Source organism: Cygnus atratus, chromosome 3 (genome assembly GCF_013377495.2).
Source record: "Cygnus atratus isolate AKBS03 ecotype Queensland, Australia chromosome 3, CAtr_DNAZoo_HiC_assembly, whole genome shotgun sequence".
NCBI classification, from domain to species: Eukaryota; Metazoa; Chordata; class Aves; order Anseriformes; family Anatidae; genus Cygnus; species Cygnus atratus.
Genome location: NC_066364.1, coordinates 108,876,398 through 108,896,383, shown reverse-complemented (window position 1 = coordinate 108,896,383; position 19,986 = coordinate 108,876,398). Strand labels below are relative to the sequence as shown.

Here is a 19,986-nt window from a genome sequence, read left to right as displayed (position 1 = left end):
GCTACTCACCATTTCCTCCATATGGTCTTTTTCCACTGGAACTGCGCTGACACCTGGAAGAAAAATAAATTATTGCAGACTCATTAATCCTAGCAGCCCCATAAACATCACTGACAGAAGACCTCAGTCAAATTAGTCTGATGAGGCTGCTTGAGTTTTGGGTTGGTAAGATAAGAAAATCAGGTGCATTTTGCATTATATCTTTTCTTCCTCAGAATGGAAAAGCATTGAAAAGCTTCAACCCAACTCAAGAGACATGTTGACATTTCCAGCACAAAAATAATATACAGCAAAAAAAGAACAGAAAGCAACACTCAAATTCTAAGAATGGAGCTTGACAGCAATCTGGGTCTTCATGTAGATGTACCTGTTTGGTGGTGAAAGAAGAAGAAACAAACAAGGTCTGTTTTCACTCCGAGAACTCTTTTACCTTCCACAAGAGGCTCAAGTGCCCCATGACCACCTCCCCAGCAGGAGACCACTTCAGAGGTGAAAACCAACTACTGTCCTGACCCTACAGAGAAATCCTGTCTCACCTGGAGAGGAGGGAGCTGCTGGAGGGAGGACAGAGCCAGAAGGGATACGGATTTTTCCATTCTCAAAGTGGTCCATTATCAGCCCAAGAAATGAGCAAAAAGTCAAATTGCTGTGGAAAAAACAATTCTAGAAGAAAGTGGTACAACTTCTCTCTATCATGAGGACACCTCGTGGCACCAGCTCTACTGCTGGTCCAAGGAATTTGCTTTTGGAAAGGAGCTGCTGCACATGAAACCTTCATGCTGCTTTATTTTTGCCATCACTGCTGCATTGTGTCTCCAGCTGGTTAAGGAACTCAGCTGCTGAGCGTTAATAAACCTCCTCAATTCTCATCCACCTCAAAATTTGCAGAAGTGAAGTTCAGCAAGTCTGCCAGCCACACAGGAGCATGTCAAAGCAAGGGTTATTGTACCGCTGCTTCACAGCCTTACTATGTTGAGCAGAATCACCATGCATAAACGTACAGCTTGGGGGCAGTTCTGAAGTTCTTACAGAGGTCAGGATAGTTTTAAATTCAAAGGTCACCTTGTCTACAATACAGCTTGGGTGGGACAGCAAGAGATCTTCTGTACTGATGAACACAAACATTATGGAGACGATAGGAGCCAATTTGCCTTACAGCATCAGGAAAACTGACGGTGTCCCCTGGAAATTTCCTGCAAAGCAAAGGAGTGTGTAACCTTAGACTACAGAAAGCAAAAAAACCTCTCTTCTTTTCCATCTGCAGAGGAAGCAGACATCTCCTTGAGCATTGGCTCCATGTGTAGTATATGAACACTAATAACTCTCTTGATATTCCCACTGTCTTCTATTTTTGCTCCCTCAAAACACAAACGTAGGAGTGTGCTCCTCCAGCGCTCTACTCTCTTCTGCATATACAACTGCAGAGAAGGGAACCCGCAGCAGGGTAGCTCAGAAAGGATTACCCTAAAATAGCACTGCATGCCTACCAAGCCACCTCCCCAGAATGCCTGGTGGTGCGTGAGGAAGATGGTGCTATGCAGAGCCAACACTCTCTCCCACCGTTAGCAGCAATCAGTGCTGAACAAGACAGGCTTTGGGTTACTTTATTTACTAACCTAGTTATGCAAATAACTACCACGCTACACAGTGCTGACGCCGTTGCAGTCCAACCTGCCCGCATCTGAGCACGAAGAGTAAGGATGTACGCACATGCGGGGGCAGAAGACTGGCAGCAAAGTCCCTTCTACTAAAACAACAAAAAAAAAAGTGTTATCCACTAAAAAGACATTCTCCCAATCCCGTAAGGGCTAGAAACGCTGCTCTTATGGCAAGCAGCGGGGATGACCTGCTGCACTGCCTCTCCTTGACATGGTTCCTCCTGTCATCCAGCCCGTGAGAAATCAGGACAGGCACAAGGACAAACACCTGACCGTGTCCTTTGCAGCGGTCATGCCACACCACATCTCCTGCGAGGTGCATCCAGTTGGTGTGGCAAAGCTGAACAGACAACCTTCTGAACATTTCACTACTTGAGATGCCACCTTCAGGTTGCCTCTGAAGTGCTACATCAGTGGTGTGTGAGTATAAAGTCAGGCTGTGCTGACTGCCTTTGCCCTGTCATTCCAAAGCTCTTGTCTCTTCAGGAGAGAGACAGATAGATTTACACATAGATGAATGACCACTAAGCAAGCGCTCGTTTAATGATGAGAGTTGATATGCACACACAAAGAGGAAGCATCTGGCTATCATAACGTCAGAAGAAACAGACAATATTGGACATATGTCAAGTTAGCCTGCCCGGAGGGACAAAATGAGTATCCAATCTATCCCAGAGCCTGGAATAACGCACTGAGGCGGTTGCTGTGCCAGAGCTGAGATGGGTAGCCCGTGGCGAGCCAGCATCCCTACCTTACACCCGTGCCAGATGGCGAGAGCTCCCTCGGAGCCTCCTGCCAGCTGCAGCTGGCTGGCCAGCACCTCTTGGTGTCCCGCATCTCTGCCATCCCCTCCATGTGCTCAGGGTGATCTGCAGGGCGAAGCCATCGCCCCAACACTGCCGGGCGGCAGAGCACCCACCCTCAGAGCTGTTGGGCAAGCGGGGATGCAGCAGATGGCACCACTGCAGGGTTTCGCAGCAGAAATAAAGTCAGGGCATATGCCAAGAAGGAAAACCTTGCCTTGTCCATACTGAAGAATCAGACCACATACCCACAAAGGAAAAGACAGCTCTGGGTGTGCTACCCCCTCCGGAACCAAATCTGCCCAGGCAGTTTAAGTCAGCCCATTTCATTTTGCAAAAGAGATGAGATGAAGATCACTACAGAGAATGAGAAATGCAGACTCCGTACAACTTTGAAAATAGTAACCCAGGACAAATTCATGTGGCTTTTGCTTGCATCTCCAAGACTGGGACAGACCTTTTGGTGGTCCCCATTTAGATCCTCCCATTAAAATTTTTTCATTAATGCCAATGACCCAGTGTAGTGTCATTGGTCCTCAAAATTTCAGCAAAAACCTTTCCGAGGAAAGATCATAAACTTTGGCATATTGATTTGACGAAGGAGCTCCAGAAAGTTCCCAAAGTTAACGTTTCACTGATTCCCAGATCCAAACTCCTTAGTTCATTGATCCTGGATGACATGTGATTGGGCAAGACAGCCAAAAGGGACTCAAAAAGGTGTCTGTCCAGTCTGATGGCATAAACATGAAAAAATATTTGGTAAGAAGTTCCCATTGGGTCTGTGGAATAAGTCTGGCAAGCTTCTGTGAACTGGGATCTCTTGCCGTCTTCCATTCTCCCCTGAGATTATTTACTACTATAAAGACCCTTGAGGGTCTGCTGTGACTTGGATGTGTTTTTGCACAAGTCCCAACAGGCTTTCCACCCTAAGAACTTCCAATACACATACAGCTGAACTATTCAATGCAAAATTACACTGACTTTCAACAAATGATGAATTATGCATAAAAGGCTATAAAGCCAAGCGATTGCCTCATCCTACTGTCTTTAATTTTAACTTCTCAGTTTAGTTTTAATACTTCTGCTGTACACAAACATAAAAATTGTTAATTAAAGCTGGAGACCTGCTACTTTAAAATCCTCTCACAATATAACAACTAGCTGGCAAAAATCTAGCGGTACCGCTTGAATAAAAGTCTGTGGAAGGAAACAGCCTTGGTGTACAGGGGGAGATAAAAAAAAAACAAACGAAGCCCAGCCGCATCCACAGAGTGAGAAGGAAGAGGTTCATTTTTCAGCTATCCACAGCAGTGACTACGAGGGCTCTGCGGGGGATCCCTGATGGTGCTGAGGGGAATGGGGGGGACAGGCAGCGTGAGGGGCAGCGTGGTTCCTGTCAGTGAGGTGAATGCTCCGTGACGGGGAGCACCCTATGTGCTTCCCTCTCTTCGGTGCTACCGCCCAAGCCTTCCTCAAACCCAAATGGGAAAGTTTCACCGCTGGGGACCTGTGACACCGGCTGCTTCGCCTCCCTAACCCCCTGCCTCGGGGGTGGTGGCCCGAGGGGTGACCCCTGAGCTACAGCCACCCCGCGGTGACGCGGGATGGACGGGCATGACGTCACGCCGCCACCGATGGCGTCACCCCACCGGCTTCAGAAGGGAGAAAGGGGGGGGGGGCAGAATGGCCAAAACACCGTTATTCTCCCCAGAAAAACGCCGGAAGAAGAAAAATATAATAATAAAAATAAAAACTAAAGAAATTACAATATATAAAAAAAATAATTAAAAATTGAAATAAAAATCGGAATAAAAATTTAAACGAGCCACCCAACCGGTGGCGGGGCTTTCGATCCGCCTCTCCCTCACCTCCGGGCGGCGGCCGTCCCTGAGGGCGCCCAACGGCCCCAACCGCCGCCCTCCCCTCAGGCGCCGGCCGCGCCCACGCCCCCCCCCCCGCTCACCTGCCAGGGCGGCGGCCCCCAGGAGGCCGAGCAGCGCCAGCGGCCCCATGGCTCCGCTCCCCTCCGCTCCGCTCCCCTCGGCTCGGCTCGGAGCGGCGGCTCCGCCGCTATTTAAAGGGGGGAGCGGGGGCGGAGGAGACGGGCGGGGGGCCCCGCCGGGAGCCTGCGTCACTCCGAGCCCCCGGGGCCGGCGGGGGAGGCGCCGCCGCCGCTGCTGCCGCCCGTTGCCCTCTTCCCCACAGAGGAGCTGAGGGAGCCCCACAGGCACCCCTCGGTGCCCCCAGCCCGGGGAAAGCTCCCCGACAGCACGGGGGAAGTTTTTCTTCCTTTGTAACTACCGCAGCTCTCTGCCTCCTCGCTCCCCCCCCCTCCAGCAAGCCTCTCTTTTCGCCCACCCTCCGAAAAAAAAAGAGCAATGTCCCCTGCCCCTTCCTCCCTGCTCAGAGGATGCAGCATCATCCCTAGGTCTTTCCCCTTCTCAGAAGATGCTGAACGCCTACCTACAGGCAGCAGGGTAGGGAGGAGGTGCAGTCATCTCCCCCCCACACCACCCCGGCATCGCTGCATTTCCATATCCAGCCCTGATCGAAGCCTTTTCGGGTGCTGCGGCATCCTTTTTTTTTTTTTCCTGCAAGGTTTCGGTCCCTGCCATCCAAGTCGCTGCTCCCGCTGTGCACAGCAAACCCAGAACCGGAGAATTACTGGAAAGTGATCCCCGTGCTTCCGTCGTCTGGCGGGTGAATGACACGCAGTGTTCCTCAAGCGTTTTACTGGGGAAATCACTGCTCTTAGCATCCATCGCCACACGCAAACCTCACGTTTATTCTGGTGATGCTCCAGGGACCGTGAACAAACCTACCGAAATGAAGTTTTACATCATTTTCTGAAGCAGCCCCTAACTGTCCCAATTAGTCCTCGATGGACTGGGAGGTGTAAATGACAAACTATGATGAGTTCTCCACAGAGCAAGTCTGAACACTCCCCACTGCTCCTTCAGAGACAGACAAAGGCATTGTAAGACGAGGATTTGTTTTGTTTGTCCTTCCATTAACTCCTAGATGGCCATCTCCGATTTAGTTGTATTCTTTGATTGCTCTTTTTTGCTTGTACTTGGTGGTAAGCAGGTGGCCCTCTAATTGCCAGCAATCATGGAAAACAAAGAATCTACACATGAAAATGGCAGGTATCTCTGTAATTGATTTATTATATTGTATATTAGCAATGTCAGCTGCTATAACTGTATCTTTCAAACATATAAAGCAGGGCAGAAGGACACAGTGCACCAGTGAAACTCATCTGCAGCTTCATATGTGCATAAAGAAAGCCAAGAAATGGCTGCATTTTAAGCTTATTTCAAAAGACAGCCTTCAGCTCTGGGAGGTAGTGCCAGATACCTCCTTCACCTTCCATTCACATCACAATTTCTGCAAAATAACAGAACCCGGCCACCTTGAAAAGCAAAACAACACTGCAATACTTTCCACACTTCGTCATCCTCACCCTACTTCATGCTGTTCCTGTACAACCATCAGAAGACCCATATCAACAGGCAGATAACTCTTCGGACATCACCAGCCTTGACTCTAGGAAGCTGAGAGCGCAATTCAGAAGACTGTGAAGAGTTTCACTGGCTCCAAGGCCCCCATCATGTCCCCACTTGCCTGAGGATTCACCCTGGCCTCAAACTCCTCATCTGCTCATGATAAAGAATTTTAGGTGAAATATTTTCCATTTAAGCATTCTCCGCTTCCTCAGGCATATAAACAGCACTTATCATGGACATGACGGTCAAAATGGGCAAGCAATACAAAGACACTGAATAAAAATAGCCAGCTATTTTAGTACCTACGAGGTATTCATAGTAAGTACCTGTTTCACGCAAATCCTGTTGATAGCCAGTACAACAACCACTACAGAAACCTCCTTGCTGCAAAAGAGGCATCTGAGATTAAAAAATCCTGCACCCCTGGCTCACATGGCTTCTAATCCATCCCTTGCACTGCAGCCGCAATCACTGGAGCTTCACGGCTGTTTTCTCTATGCTGGTAGGTTTATTTATATTTGGACTCGCAGGATTTCTCTGAAACACTCCCTCACCTCAGCACTGTGTGGGCTGATCCTGAAGAAGTAAGAAGTCCTATATTTGTGGTTGATGAGAAAAGATGTTAAAGCACTGCTAGGTCATGTTCTGCCATCAGTCACCCCAGGATCTACAGGAGGCAAATGTCAGTGCCTTCAGATTTGATTAGAGTCGAGGTTACAAGGAGATCACAGAAGATGACTGCAACAGGATCACAAAGACTACAGGATGGAGTCCATCTAATTCCATCTTCAGTGTCCAGGGGTAGCATTTCAAAACATGATCCCACGAACATTTCTGCCAGTGCTGGACAATCACCGAGAATCCAAGCACCTTGCCCACAGTTAATTAACTCAGCTCGTATTTTCAAAACAATGTCACTTCACGTGGACTTTTACAGTCAGGTATCGGCTGGCATAAGCTTCCCCTCAGATCAGAAAAGAAAAGCGACTACATTAAGTCAGGATTACAGCAGGCGGCACATTTCACTCAATCGGTTGTGAATGGCACACCCCAACTTCCCTTCTCAGACGTGTCAGAACTTTCATTGCAATGATATACATGCCTCATAACGTTGTGACAATCTATTGCTCTATGAATAAACAGTATTTATCCTGCTGGATTCTCTCAAATACAAATGCTTTAAAAAATATACATTTGGCTCATCCTAGAAGCTAGAACTTCAAAAGATGACATGCAAATTTTCATGTCTGAGCTCCTTCTAAACTTAGAGGAAACTGCTTGGGGAATATGGGGATTTTTCTCCTCTAATTAGATGTGCTAGCAGGATTATCTTCATTCTTGGATGCCAATTAGTTTTCATGGAATGAAAATCCTGCAACCCATTTCATGAACAAACTCATCTCTTTCATTCAGAACGTGCTAAGGGGACGGATCTGGAAAACAACACCAATCAAATCTGAAAAGCCAGCACCTCGAGGGACTTCATCCATTCAGCTTCATTAATGGCAGTGAAAATCCTTTCAGAGGTCCATGTTTATGCAATGCCAATTGCAACGTAACGGGTAATGCTGAGCCTTCGCTGCCGTTATGCATTACCATGAATGTATTTACCCATAACTCACTAACACCAACTGTTAGAGTGGCTTAGAGCTGGTGTAACATGTAGTTGAACCATGCCCCAGGAATTCAATTACCATCTTAGCTCTACGGCAAAGCAGGATCAGGTGCCTGACTCATCTCCCTTTTTGTACAGTAACGGGCTTCAGAGGAGTTAAAATCCATCAGGCACATCCACTGGAGGGGGAACAGGCCAGTTCTCTGCTAGATTTCATCTGCACTCTGTCCAGAGAGGGGGCCTGGCAAAGCAAAAAGGACAACACTTCAGGGTTGCATATGCCTGTATACACAAAAAAATCTTTGCACGCCTCCAGCCACAGCCTCTGTGAGAGGTGGCAGACAGGCCCATGCTCGGATCTCCTCCTTCTTACTGAGTAAAGACTGTTTAGCTCATACCAGGCACTATGGCGATGCTGATGAATGGAGCTTGCTTGTCGAGCTGCTGGAGGATCACCCAAAACCTGACAGCGTTCAAAAATGCACCATCGTAGCAGAACTGAGCCTATAGGATGCAAATTACCAGAATGCACTGATGCATATATGAAAGCACTTAAGTCTATATTTACACACTGACCAGCTTCCAATTTAAATCTAAAATGCACATCTTTTGCTTCCACTGAAATATTTTGGGGGTGTTTTTCCTCTGTATCCATAGAAGGTGAACGTGCCCATCACTGCGTGCGGCTTTAGTGCATGGACTTTGCCAAAGGCATCTAGGAGACACCCAGAAAACTGTTCTAGCTGAGAGATAGAGGAGCTGTGAAGAGACCTGGTGTGATACAGATGTGTAATTTCTTTAGTGTGGGCAACTATATATTTTTCCCTCTCTATATACAGTACCTCAACACAGTGGTTTTCTTTTTCATGCCATGTGCTCTTAGGCAGTACTGAAACAACTGCAGGAAATGACCACCAGGCTTTAGTCTCAAAGACTTTCTGCAAAGAAAATCTAAATAATCTGCAGTTTAGTTCTGCTTCTAAAGCAAGAGAACCTTAAAAGTTCAGGGTAACTCTTCTTGATTTTTAACCTCTGAAAAAAGGTTTAAAACATGCCTATTATACATCACAGATGTTAAGGGATAATAAAATATATGCACAGACACTGCCTTGGTCTTGAAATGACACACACGTTTCTTACCCTCCTACAAGAGGAAGTCTGAGTTTGCCTAATAGCAGCGCACTGCTGGGATTTTGAGTCACTGGTCTCTTTGTTTTATCCACAGTGCCACTTCTCACCTTGGTATAGATCCTTGATTTGCTGTCAGAAAGTGATGTAGTGGAGTGCCAGTCAAAACCTGCCACTCTGGATTAACTGATCATCAAGGTAAAATGCAGGTTTGAATCCACCAGAGCTCAAAAACGGCTTAAATGATTACTCATGGCTTTATGAATTTCGCTATGACTAAAGCTTCTCCAAGCCCCAGCTGTAATGAAATTGCCTTGTGACAACAGGAGCAACATCCGCAGCTCCAGTCACCTCCTTCCCTGCAAGGAGGGAGGTAACAGGAACCCAAAACCATCCTCACTGGCGAAGAGCCCTGGACAATGAGCAAGAGCACCCCTGAAAGCTGCCGGTGCATCTCCCCAGCCTGCCTTTTGGATATTCGGCATCGCTGCAGGACTGGAGCTTCCAGACAGCCGATGCCCAGAGAGCAGTCCCTTTGGGACACATCACCCTCTGGCCTGGGCACGCTGGAGCTGCACACCCCCCAAAAAAACCCACCCCTATACAACCCTGCCAAAAAAAATCCACTTTTTTTTAGGTATCCAATTAACCACACTCGTAACCTCCTCGGTGAAGAAGTTTGGGGTCTGTGCAGCTCCTGTAAAACAGGATGGAAATTTCTTTCTGCGACCCAAGTGCTGACTTAAGCCCTTGTATTTTGAGTGCTGCTCGTCATTAAGGAAAAATGACTTTTACAGTTGCCTTTGCACTGCAAATAATTTCATTTAGGCAATGAAACGGACCCATTCAGTGTTTCTGCCTGCATTTTGTCAACTGCATATGTTCCATTTAATATTTACAGACTGGGGCACTAGTCTGGCTTACATACTAATTCTTTTTTTTTTCTTTTAATATTTATAGCTCTTAGACTCTCAGCAAGGGTTCTGTTTGGTAAGAATAATATTGTTCTGTGGTTGATAGTGCCATGGAAATTTCACAGAGGTAAATTTCATTTTTGTAAGATAAAAATATATAGATTCCTGCAACAGACTATAACGATTTCAAAAGAAACTTTTCATTGCTGACTGTGCATGTACTAGAAAAATCTTATTATGCCCTTGCATGTAGTTCCAGACCAAAAGCACAGTGCTGAAACATCTAGTTTGTGACAACAACACACACATAGCAAAAAGAACTGCCAAAGAATCGTTCAATCACTTTTTCTTCCCAATCACCACTTGTACAAAAAGCAGAAACCCAGCTGCAAAAAGACCCTATGAAAGAGGGTGCAAAGCCCACAAAATCCAAGAGGAGTCTTTGCTAAGATCTCTTCCCATTGGAAAATCCTTTTTTTCTTTGCACACCATGATTTTAAGACTTTTAGGCTCTCTGTGTGAAACGCTGTGTGCTTATAAAAAAAGGCTTAAGAGGCTTAAGTTTAAAGGCAGTCTTGGGAGCTGAAAGTACCTGGCAGATACTCTGTCAGTGTAAATTTTTCTAGTTCCAATGACTTCAGAGACTGCCTTCAAATGACACCAACTGAGAGCCAGGACCAGAGAGCACATCCCTGGCCTATCATTTTAGGCTTTGCTGTAGACACACGAGTTTTCAGGCACTCCCTCCTGGGTAAGAAGATAACTACCTATATTTGCGATGTATGGACAATTTCCCAGAGGATACCAAATGATAGTTATAATTCCTCTGCAAAATAGCACACCGACGAGGCAGGGCTTACTGGGGATGTGCCTTTCTTGCACAGAGCTTCCCGCTCACTGGACACCACCACACTTTCTGCTCACCAGTTTTTTCTTGTCTCCTCCATTAAAACTCCAGGGACTTCAGATAATTCACTCTGACAGTGAGGCAGAGGAAGTGGAGGAACTGCATTTCAGCGCTGACCTGACATTTCACAAAGCATCTTACCTGCGACTGCAGCACGGCAGCTGGGAGAGCAATTCCTACACCTCTGGAAAAGCAGCCCTCATAATTTGTAAAGTCAGTGGGAACGAGCTGCTAGGAGTGAGGATGATTAGCAGGAAAAAGCCAAACGTAGAGTAGCTCTGCAAGCCACACAGCAACCATTTCTCCTCACGGGAGGAGTGCTCCGAGCTCTGCTCCCAAAAAGCAAAGGTTTCCAAATGCAACCTAAATCTTCCCACCACCCCTGCTATAACCCAAATGCACCCTCTTAAGGATAATAAAAATTTCTCACAGCAGAGCTGCTATTCTGCAAGGGACAGAATTAACAACACAGGAATTCAATGATTTTGTGCTCTCTCCCCCTAGGGCTCCCAGCTCACTCTTGCATCCCAGCACGGCCACCCACCGGCTCCAGTGCCCCATTCCAACCTCTCATCCCACCTGTTTTGGCTGGGCACGGCGCAGCCTGGAGCCGTGCAAGGGCTGACAGGCCAACAGGACACGTGCTGGGTGACTGGCTGGCGGGATGGACAGGACTGACTTAGCTCTATTTATCTCGGGAAGGCATTCATTTAGGTCTCTCTTTTCTGTCCACCTGCCAACAACATGAACTTAGGTCCTTCTCTTCAAGCACAGATGGGCACTAAACTCCTGGCTTTGCCACCTCTGTACCAAGAAGCCGGCTGGCACCAGCACACCAGCTCCAAGCGCAGACATCAACCCCATGGCCTGACACCAGGGCTGCCACTTGGTCCCTCCTCCAAAAGGGAGATGATGTCTCCTGGTGTCTCACCTTCACGCTGCCTGGCACTCGCTCACCATCCCACCCGCCTAGCTGGTCTCAACGAGAGGTTTAGGACTTTGTGGCTGCCAGAGAGCAGACACCAGGTTCCTTGGAGAAGCACCAGTTTCCCAGGAGCAGCACTTACTGCGAGCAACAGAGATTCACTGCCGCTGGCACTGGCAGCCTACGGGCAGGACTGGGCTGAAGGCAACGGGGATCTTTGCTGATGTTCAAAATACCATCGTACGTCTGCCTCTGCAGCTTTCCAGCCAAAAACCATTGCGAAGTACTGCAGGCCCCTCGCCAGGGATGTAGAGCCAACACAGATCCTGCCAGGGGATATGGAGAGAAAAAGCTCTTTTCAAGATTAAATGTCCTCGCAAGGGGGAAACCAGCAGTTGCCAAGAGCCATCCCCTGTTACCCAGGGGGAATAACATGGGAACCTGTCACTGCGTCCTTCTCCACACCTAGCAGAGGTGACCTTGATCAGCTGGCAGCTCGGCTCCCACATGAAGGGGGTGCTGCCAGCTCTCCTGGGCACCTTTGCTGCCACTTGTATTGGACGTTATCTGGTCCTCAGGTTTTTCTCCTGAAAAAATCATGCATGGAACATTCTCCCTGGCACCACTGCCGCTGGGCTTCCAGTCGGTGGCCATGCCTGCTCCGCTGGGCTTGGTCCCGTTGTCACAGCCTTTAGTGATGCCCCGAAGTTTACTGAGCCTTTCTGCTGGCAGCTGGTGCTGGCCACACTCAGACGAGAAGCCCTCAGGGGTGACTCAGACCAGCCACTCCATGTGAAGCGTGACAGGCGGAGCAGAAGGCATTTTAAACACTCTGGGAGCAAAAATGAATAAATAAATAAAGTGCTGGCACCAGCCCCGATGAAAGGCCCAGCATTCATTTGTAACCCTGGAGGGCGAAGCGGTGGTGCAAGCAGAATAAGCAGAAAAAGTGACCCTGAAAGAGACCTCTACTACCCTGGACATGGGGAAGAGCAAACCATAGCTCGCAGTCTCTCACCGGCTCTCACACAAGGTGCATCGAGCACGCAAAGTGTCAGCCTCTGGCTTTGGGAAGAGACAGTTCCCGTATGCTTCTTCCTCCAAGCAGACCCACACCAGGCGGCCATCTCAGGAGGGATATTTCAGCTCAAACGGGTCAGGTGTGGCAAACGTACAAGATCTAGAAATCAGAAGGACACCTCAGTTCAAGGCTGGGACTGCCAGGAGCTGCCCAGCCAGCACGACAGTCCCATCCAGGCCGAGCTGCCCTGAGGACACCCTGAGACCACCCAAACACGCAGGACTGCTGCCCGAAATAGCCAACTTCTGTCGCCCCCAGCCCAAACAGGGCAGCCACGTGGTAGATCCTTATCACAACGTGCTGCGCTCTGCAGGGCCTTGCAAGCGGGGCTGGCTTGGCCTAATCACATCAGCAGCATCGCTTCTGCTCGGAGGACATGGCTGGCGAGGGTGCCTGATGCCCCTGACTTCTCCAGCACAGAGCTGGGTTTTCCAGCCTGATCTCTGGGAAGACTCCCTGCCTTCAGGATAGCTCTTAGCCGCAGTCTAAGCTCACACACAGCAAATTCAACCTGTGTACTCCAGAGAGTTCACCTGTTCAGGAAGATCCTCCTGGTGGGTCCCCCCTTTGCAGAAGAGGTGCCATTCACTATGTCTTAAAGGCTGGGAGATTGCAAGCACCGCCAGCGCTGCAGCCTCTAAAGAGCAGGGCCCCCAAGAGCCCATCTGCCCTGGCAGAGGCTTGGAGAAGCCTCCCTCCCCAAAACATTTGTAGTATTTTAAAAACTGGCAACCAGGGTAACTTTTCTAGCACTGCTTTTTAAAAATCAGGAGTACCCTTGTGCAAACTACTTTTTCTCTTTGCTTTTTTTACAAAACACGCTGGTGTTGTTATCGCTCCACAGGTGTACAATTGGCTTTTCCTCATTCCAGAAGACTTTTCTCAATAATTCACACCCAGCAAGTTTACTCCTGAACGCCAGACAACCAGCATTAACAGTCAGGCAGTCAAAAACCCAGACGAGAGCCTTGCCTGTACACACACTTCTCATCGCTCTGCACGGTACTTGCCTCACACTACTCAACCTCCCGTTGTAACTCAACATCTAATTGCAGTCTTTTTAGGGGAATTGCTGTCGGGCAAAGATGTGGGTGGAAATCCCGTCCTCTTCCTCCTCCTTTGAAGCTCTCAGCTATCCAGAACAAGCTGCGGGGACTGCAGAACAAACAGATTTGTGAAGGCCTCGCAGAAAACGTGTTGCAGGGCACAGCACTGAAAGCAGCCCTGCCGTATCCCCACCTCAGTACTTCTAATCACACAATCGTTCCAGTTTCTCTGGCTGCTTTTAGCTGCTGATTCCAGCATCCATTTAGCAGCATCCCCTGCCCGTGCACCGCATCTCACCCAGAAATGGAATCATTAGAGATAACGCTGGATAGGGTTACCTGCCCTGAGGTTGGCTGCCGTCTCCCATTACGAGAACCAACCTCCTACTGCCAGTAAAACTTAGTTCAAGTGGAGCTGAGGTGAGATTTTCCATGCCAGGTGTTCGTTCGTTGCAAGACTTTCCCTTTTAATTCACAGAACCTGCAAACAAATAGGCCCTTGCAAAAGCAATTTAAATAAAGGTTTGACCTTTCAGCCGTGAGTTTTCTGGCTTTGGTTAGCTCCAGCTACTGTCTTAATCACATCTTTTTCATTTCATGCTCTGCACGTTATGTGCCAGTTTTTACTTTTAAGGAAGAAATGCTGGCATCTGGTGTTGGCTAATAGATGTGTGGGGAAAAATAGTCATTAGGGAAAACCTACAGAACAGGGTATTTTTAAAAATGAACTTTGGTGTTGTGGGAAAACACATGCCCCATGCAGAGTCACCTACACTCAATAATGAAATAGATCCATCCCTATACGACGTATACTGCCTGTTGTACGCTGATTTTAGAAACCATATGTCCCGATATACCCACGCATACCAAAACACCTTAAACTTCTGGGGAAAGATCCTCTGATGGGTGTAAATGGCCCTGGCTCCATTCACTGGCGGGGAGCTCCCTCGTTGATGCCCGCTGCGGATCTGCTCCAGCGCCTGCCTGATGTCTCCCCAGCTGCCGCTCGGCTCCAGGATCAGGCAGGTCGCTGGTGTGAATCAGTGCCTCCCACGAGAAGCTGCGTGGGAGGGAAAATAAAAGTTGTCGGAGTAGGCATCAGCAAGGCCATCGATACTGAGCATCCTGGAGGAGCTCCGAGCGGAGGAAAGTGGGGAATGACTTAACAGCAGGAGGATTCGTCAAGGATGACAAAATAATTTGGATCAGGCATTTATATAAGGCTTGTTGTGGGAACAGAGAGGCAACGCTCGCTGGCTGCCGGACTCAGACCAAAGATGAGTCCCAAGGTGGCTGGTGCGCATGGGCAAGGGGATCTGTGCCTGCAGCAGCATGAGTCACCCCAGCGAGGGATGCTGGCCCCGTTCAGCCAGTAAAAACCCAAGCCAACGCATCAAGCACCCCTGAGGAGAGCCTGGGTGGGCTTTGGATGGATCTTTATTTCAATTACACATTTCACCTGAAGTTCTTGAGCTTGAGCAAGCAGAAGGGAAAAAAAAATCCCTTGGATGTGTCCTGCATTGGAAGACACCAAATGAATTTACCAAAGCAGCTTCCACACATTACAGGGACAACCAGAGGTGTCAGTGGGTGCACGTGCAGCTCAGGCTTCTTGGGAGGAGCTTGGGGATGGCACAGAGTAAGAGGCTCACGCTGGGAGATGGAGAGAGGAGATGGGTGGAGGAACAGGGGGCTGTGGAGGGGGCACCCTCCCAAGTTCAGGCAGGGTCACTGCAGAACAGGAGGAGAGGAATGGGATTTACACACGTGCAAGATTTGTAATAGGAATCAAGGATCCCCGCTCTCCCACCTGTGCAAACTGCCAGAGCTGCAGCAGCACGATTTAGGGAAAACCATGAAAATCCCCTCCTGCAGTTTGTCAGGAGGGCAGGGGGGTACTGAGAGCACATTTGCTCTGGAGCAGGGGAAAGTCAGCAACTCAGAGGGATGTTTCCTATTGCAAAAAATGGGGCAACTTGCAAGCAGTCCTGCCCAGAGCACGCACACAGCACAGACAACAGAGAGGGGAGTTTCAAGGAGAATATAACCTCGGGTGCATTTTTATTTTTTTTTGCCTGTGAGCTGTACCTTCAGTGCTTACGGTTAAGTCTGCTTTTGAAAGCAGAATCAAAGCAGCCCAGCTGCCTGCTGAGCTAATGGTAGTGGAGCATGTTTGAGCACAAAGAGGTCCAGCATCAACTGGTTCCTCGCCTCAAGGGGAAGCGGTTATTTCCTGCCTTAAATAATGCAGCAGAGGAAAAAAAAAAAAAAGAAAAAACAATGGGGTGGGTTACAGAAACAAAGCAAACGGAGAGAAACCAACAGGGGCCATGGCAAAGGTGACAATTTGTGCTTCACCGAGCACCAAAACTGAGGGTGCTTCAAAACTGAGCCAAGTGCGAGCCAGGCAGAGGGGAAAGCAGCCTTTGAACGAAGTGACCAATTCCCCAGAGGTTGTTTCACAGCTTGGAAAGAGCTGTACAAAACATGGGACGTTTTGGTGAGGGTCAGCAGAATCGGGACAGGACCACTGGGACCAGACAAGCCTCAAGGGCAGAAACATCTGCATGGGAGCTCTCACCCTTTTCTAAACATGCGGATGGGGCAGGAGGAGGGTTAGATCATGTCAAAAGCATTGGGTGCTTGGATAAATAGCATGGGTTGATCCGTCTTTGACCTCAGAAGGGTTGAAAAATAACCAGAGCTAAAGGCCCTTCTATATGTAACTGCTACACCTGTCTGAACTTAAATGAACTTTCACTAGTTTTCTAGGAAGGAGCCCCAAGCATATCATTTCTAGTTTTACTCACAGGGGCTTCCAGTTTCTTCTCTCCTTCACTTTGTACCCAGTGTGGGTGCTCTGTCTGTGAAGTCAGTGACCTGGAAGTGCTTCGTTGCTCAGAAGATGCACTGCAAACATTTCCAACCACGTACAGAGGTTTCTTTGCTGCTGTGGCCAACTATTTCCAAACCACAGCCCAGGATATCAGATCATCACCCACCTAAATCAACTGCTGAACTGAGAGTTAACCCCTGGGTATCCCTGAACTATCCATTTCCCTTGTAGGTATTTCACCCTTCCTCTTAAAAACAAATCCTCTTAATTACCTGCTGTGCAAATCACTGTGGACACAGGAACCAGTCTCATACTCCAGAGAAGAAACCAGATACAGTTAAGAAAAGGAATCTTCTCCTCTAGCAAGACCTGCATCACATTTATTTCCTTCTCCCAAGATGTTTATTCCAATGGGCTCTGCCTTTGCCCTTTCTTCCATCTCAGAGTGAGACCTACCTCTATTTTTGGCAGCCTTACTGGCATCAGCTGCACACTGTACCTGGCAGCGAGCGCTGCACAGAGCTGCAGGTGCTCCTGACTGGGAGAAGCGCAAACTTCCCAAAAGACCGTGTGTTTCAGCAGCACAGAGCTTACCACATCTTCTCGGAGACGCCAGCCGGCTTTGTGGCTGTGAGTCACCATCCCAACATCTCAGCTGCATCCAGCCTGCTCTGCCTACGTCGCTCTTTAAAATCAGGGAGTTTGATGCTCTCCTCTGCTGGTTCTCTCTCTCCATGCTCTTTCGGCAACCGTCCGTTCTGTTTTGTCATCACTTGCATCTCATTTCCTAAAGGGCTGAAGAGAAACGCATCCCAGGATTCTTGCTGCACCAGAAGTTTCTGATAAGGAAGCTGGGATGTTGAAGGCAGTGACTGTGCAGCCCCAAGAGCCTGGGGGAGCTGAAGCAGAAGCCCGACCTCTCAGGGGATGCCTCCTCTCCCCTCTGGCACCCAGTGATTAGGGGAGCAGCTCAATGCCCCCATGGTTAATCTGGGGTCCCACTCCCTGCACAGACACCCACCTTCCAAACTGAGATTGCCTCATTTTGCAGTTATTTAAAACCATCAGCAACGAATAGCTATTCCAGAAGAACTCTCCATATCCCTTGAACATTTTATAGACCTAACTCAAAAAGTGGCAGCTCATTTTTGTCCAGGCCCTGGGGGGGGGAGCACCCCTCACAGCCCCAGAGAGTGGGGTCCTGATGGGTACCTCACATTTGTTGAGTGGGGAAGGCCACGTCTGGCTCAGGGGCTGATCTGGGGCCAGCTTTTCTCTGTTCCATCAAAACTGTTTTTTTTTGCAAGATACCTGCTGGGTAGCAGCAGGGCTCTCCTAAAGAACAGGAGCTTTCTATTTTGCTCTGAGCTTTCTCAACTAAAACTGTGTGGGCTTGGACATATTTTTATTTCTTATTTTTAAAATTCTGAACAAGAAACCAGGTGGTTTCAGAGCTAATCCCAAACAGACCAATTCATCACCAAACCAAATCCAGCAACCGAAGGTGCTGAGATGCAGTCCACTGTCTTGAACTCCTCCAGCTCTCCTTCTGGGAGGTTATTTCCCTTAAAACTCCAGTTGGAATGCTTTGTGTGGCCACTCATCCGACCAAGTGGTACATCAGAAACGCTGGCAAAATTATAAGCAACATCTGATTCACACCAAACACCTTCCTCTCCGAACCTCCTCAGCAAAAGCTGCCTACACCCATCAGTGTCGATGCCCTTGTAGCTGGGACAGATCGGTGCTGGATAAGCAACGTGAGCTGGCAAGGAAAGGCCAGTACTGTTACTGTAATCATCGACAGCACGCTCGAGAGCATACTTGCTTTTTTCCAGCTGCATCTGGTGCTGCAGCAGCCGGTATTACCTTTCTCCATAATCTTTGCCTGTGGGATGCCATTCTCTAGACTCTGACAGACCAGCACTTGCTGGAAGGAGATATTTATTACCACAGAATTGATGCTGGATCCCCTCACACGCCAGATCCTCTGCTCAACTCATTTTTTCCCCCAGCTCTATTAACTTGAGCAGCTGGGGGAGCAGCTCGAGACCTGTTTCAATGTTTTGTGTGCCCTCTACCACACGTACAAGTACGGCACCCCTGCCAAAAAAAGTGGCAACAGTTCCTTTGACCAAACGTTGTCACCTTCTGCACATTCCTTCTTCTTGCTCTCTGTGCTTCCTTGAACACGTCCACAGAGAAGAACGGATGGCCTGACCAGTCAGTGAGCTACAGCACCGCGAAAAAACACCCCTCAGTGGACATGCCAGAGGGTGGAAAACAAGCTCAAAGGCATGTCTTCCTGGCAGATGGAGTAAAGTAGCAAAGAAGCAGCTGAGCTAGGAGATGGGAGGCCTCAGAGAGAGACCTGAAGTGGCTGTGCGTGGGTTTGTTGCTCTGTTGCTGACTGACATCAGGCTCTTTGGGCTCACAGAGACCTGTTTGATTTTAAAGCGAAAACTCCTCCAGGGATCTCATTAGCACCATCACGAAAGACAGAAAGGAACTGGAGGTTGGTGGAGGGGTGATGCTGGGGAGGGAAACAGGCCAGAAGCACGGCCAAACTGCATTTAAAGAGGCAGGGGAAGGAGCCTGGCAGCACGGTGCCCTCGCCACCCCATGGTGGGGCTGCCTCCTTCCCCTCTCTGCAGGACCAGCATCTAGCAGGGCTGCTGCCCAAAAGCTCAGCCCGAGGCACCCACTCACCTACTTCCTCCTGCCAAATCCCTCCTCCTCCTCCTCCCTGTGCTCTCACCCTTCCCAGGGCGTGCTCTCCTCCTCCTCCTCCTCTCTTCCAGCACCAGCTGGACACTGTTGTTTGTGTGAAGCAGCAGCTCTGACCGAGGTTTGTACTGCACCTACATATGGCAGAAGACGACAAGGCACCTGGGGCTGTGTCTGCAGCCATGGGAGACCCGCCAGGGTTGTTACACAGCTCTGCAATGGCAAGGACTGGCGTGACAAGGATCCCTGTCCCGACAGCCCATCTTCACTGCAAGGAGGGGTGTCCCAACTGTCCCAAAAGATTCCCTCCTAATCCACCTGAGAAAAGTTACAAAAGCAACACATACAGAAAAACCAAATAACCCATAAAAATAAGAGGAAAAATTAAATCCAATGAAGTTAACTCCACTCAACACCTTAGTTACAACTGCAGATCAGCTCAAGAAATTGAAACGCAGGCTTAAGTTAAGCCCCCTCTGCTATTACTTAGCAGCACTGATATTTATTATCACAATCTCTTCTATGCAGCCCCATAAAATGCCAAACAGGACCGTGATTCTTTCAAGTGAAGCCTGCTCAGAGCAACTGGGGAGTCTGGCTCGGAGCACCTGGCAAAGGGGAGGGACGCATTCATCTCCCCACGTCTTGAAGGAACTGAGGAGATGTTTATCAAGGAAATGAGTAATGCAAACTGTTTGGCTTTCGGCAGGCTTGGAAATACATACAGCAGGTTCCAGCACAGGTTTGTAAAAAATTAATTAGCAGCGAGTAGGAAAAGGAGCAATGGGTGTTATTCTCTGTGCAGCCGTCTTATTTAACTTAATAAAAGGGATTGAACTG

At 48.7% G+C, this 19,986-nt stretch overlaps 1 protein-coding gene across 2 annotated transcripts in view; it reads right to left on the bottom strand.

Moving 5' to 3' along the window:
- The window catches only part of CHGB (chromogranin B), a 71,475-nt gene that overhangs the window by 8,712 nt on the left and 42,777 nt on the right, over positions 1–19,986 (bottom strand). The window contains exons 4-6 of one of the 2 annotated variants that reach the window (XM_050709470.1): positions 11,599–11,782; positions 1,063–1,193; positions 10–53 (exon numbers count right to left, since the gene is read on the bottom strand). In XM_050709470.1, the coding sequence (XP_050565427.1) occupies positions 10–53; positions 1,063–1,193; positions 11,599–11,782 (359 nt within the window). The remainder of the gene's footprint in view (positions 1–9; positions 54–1,062; positions 1,194–11,598; positions 11,783–19,986) is intronic. The other variant, XM_050709471.1, reaches the window with a different exon arrangement.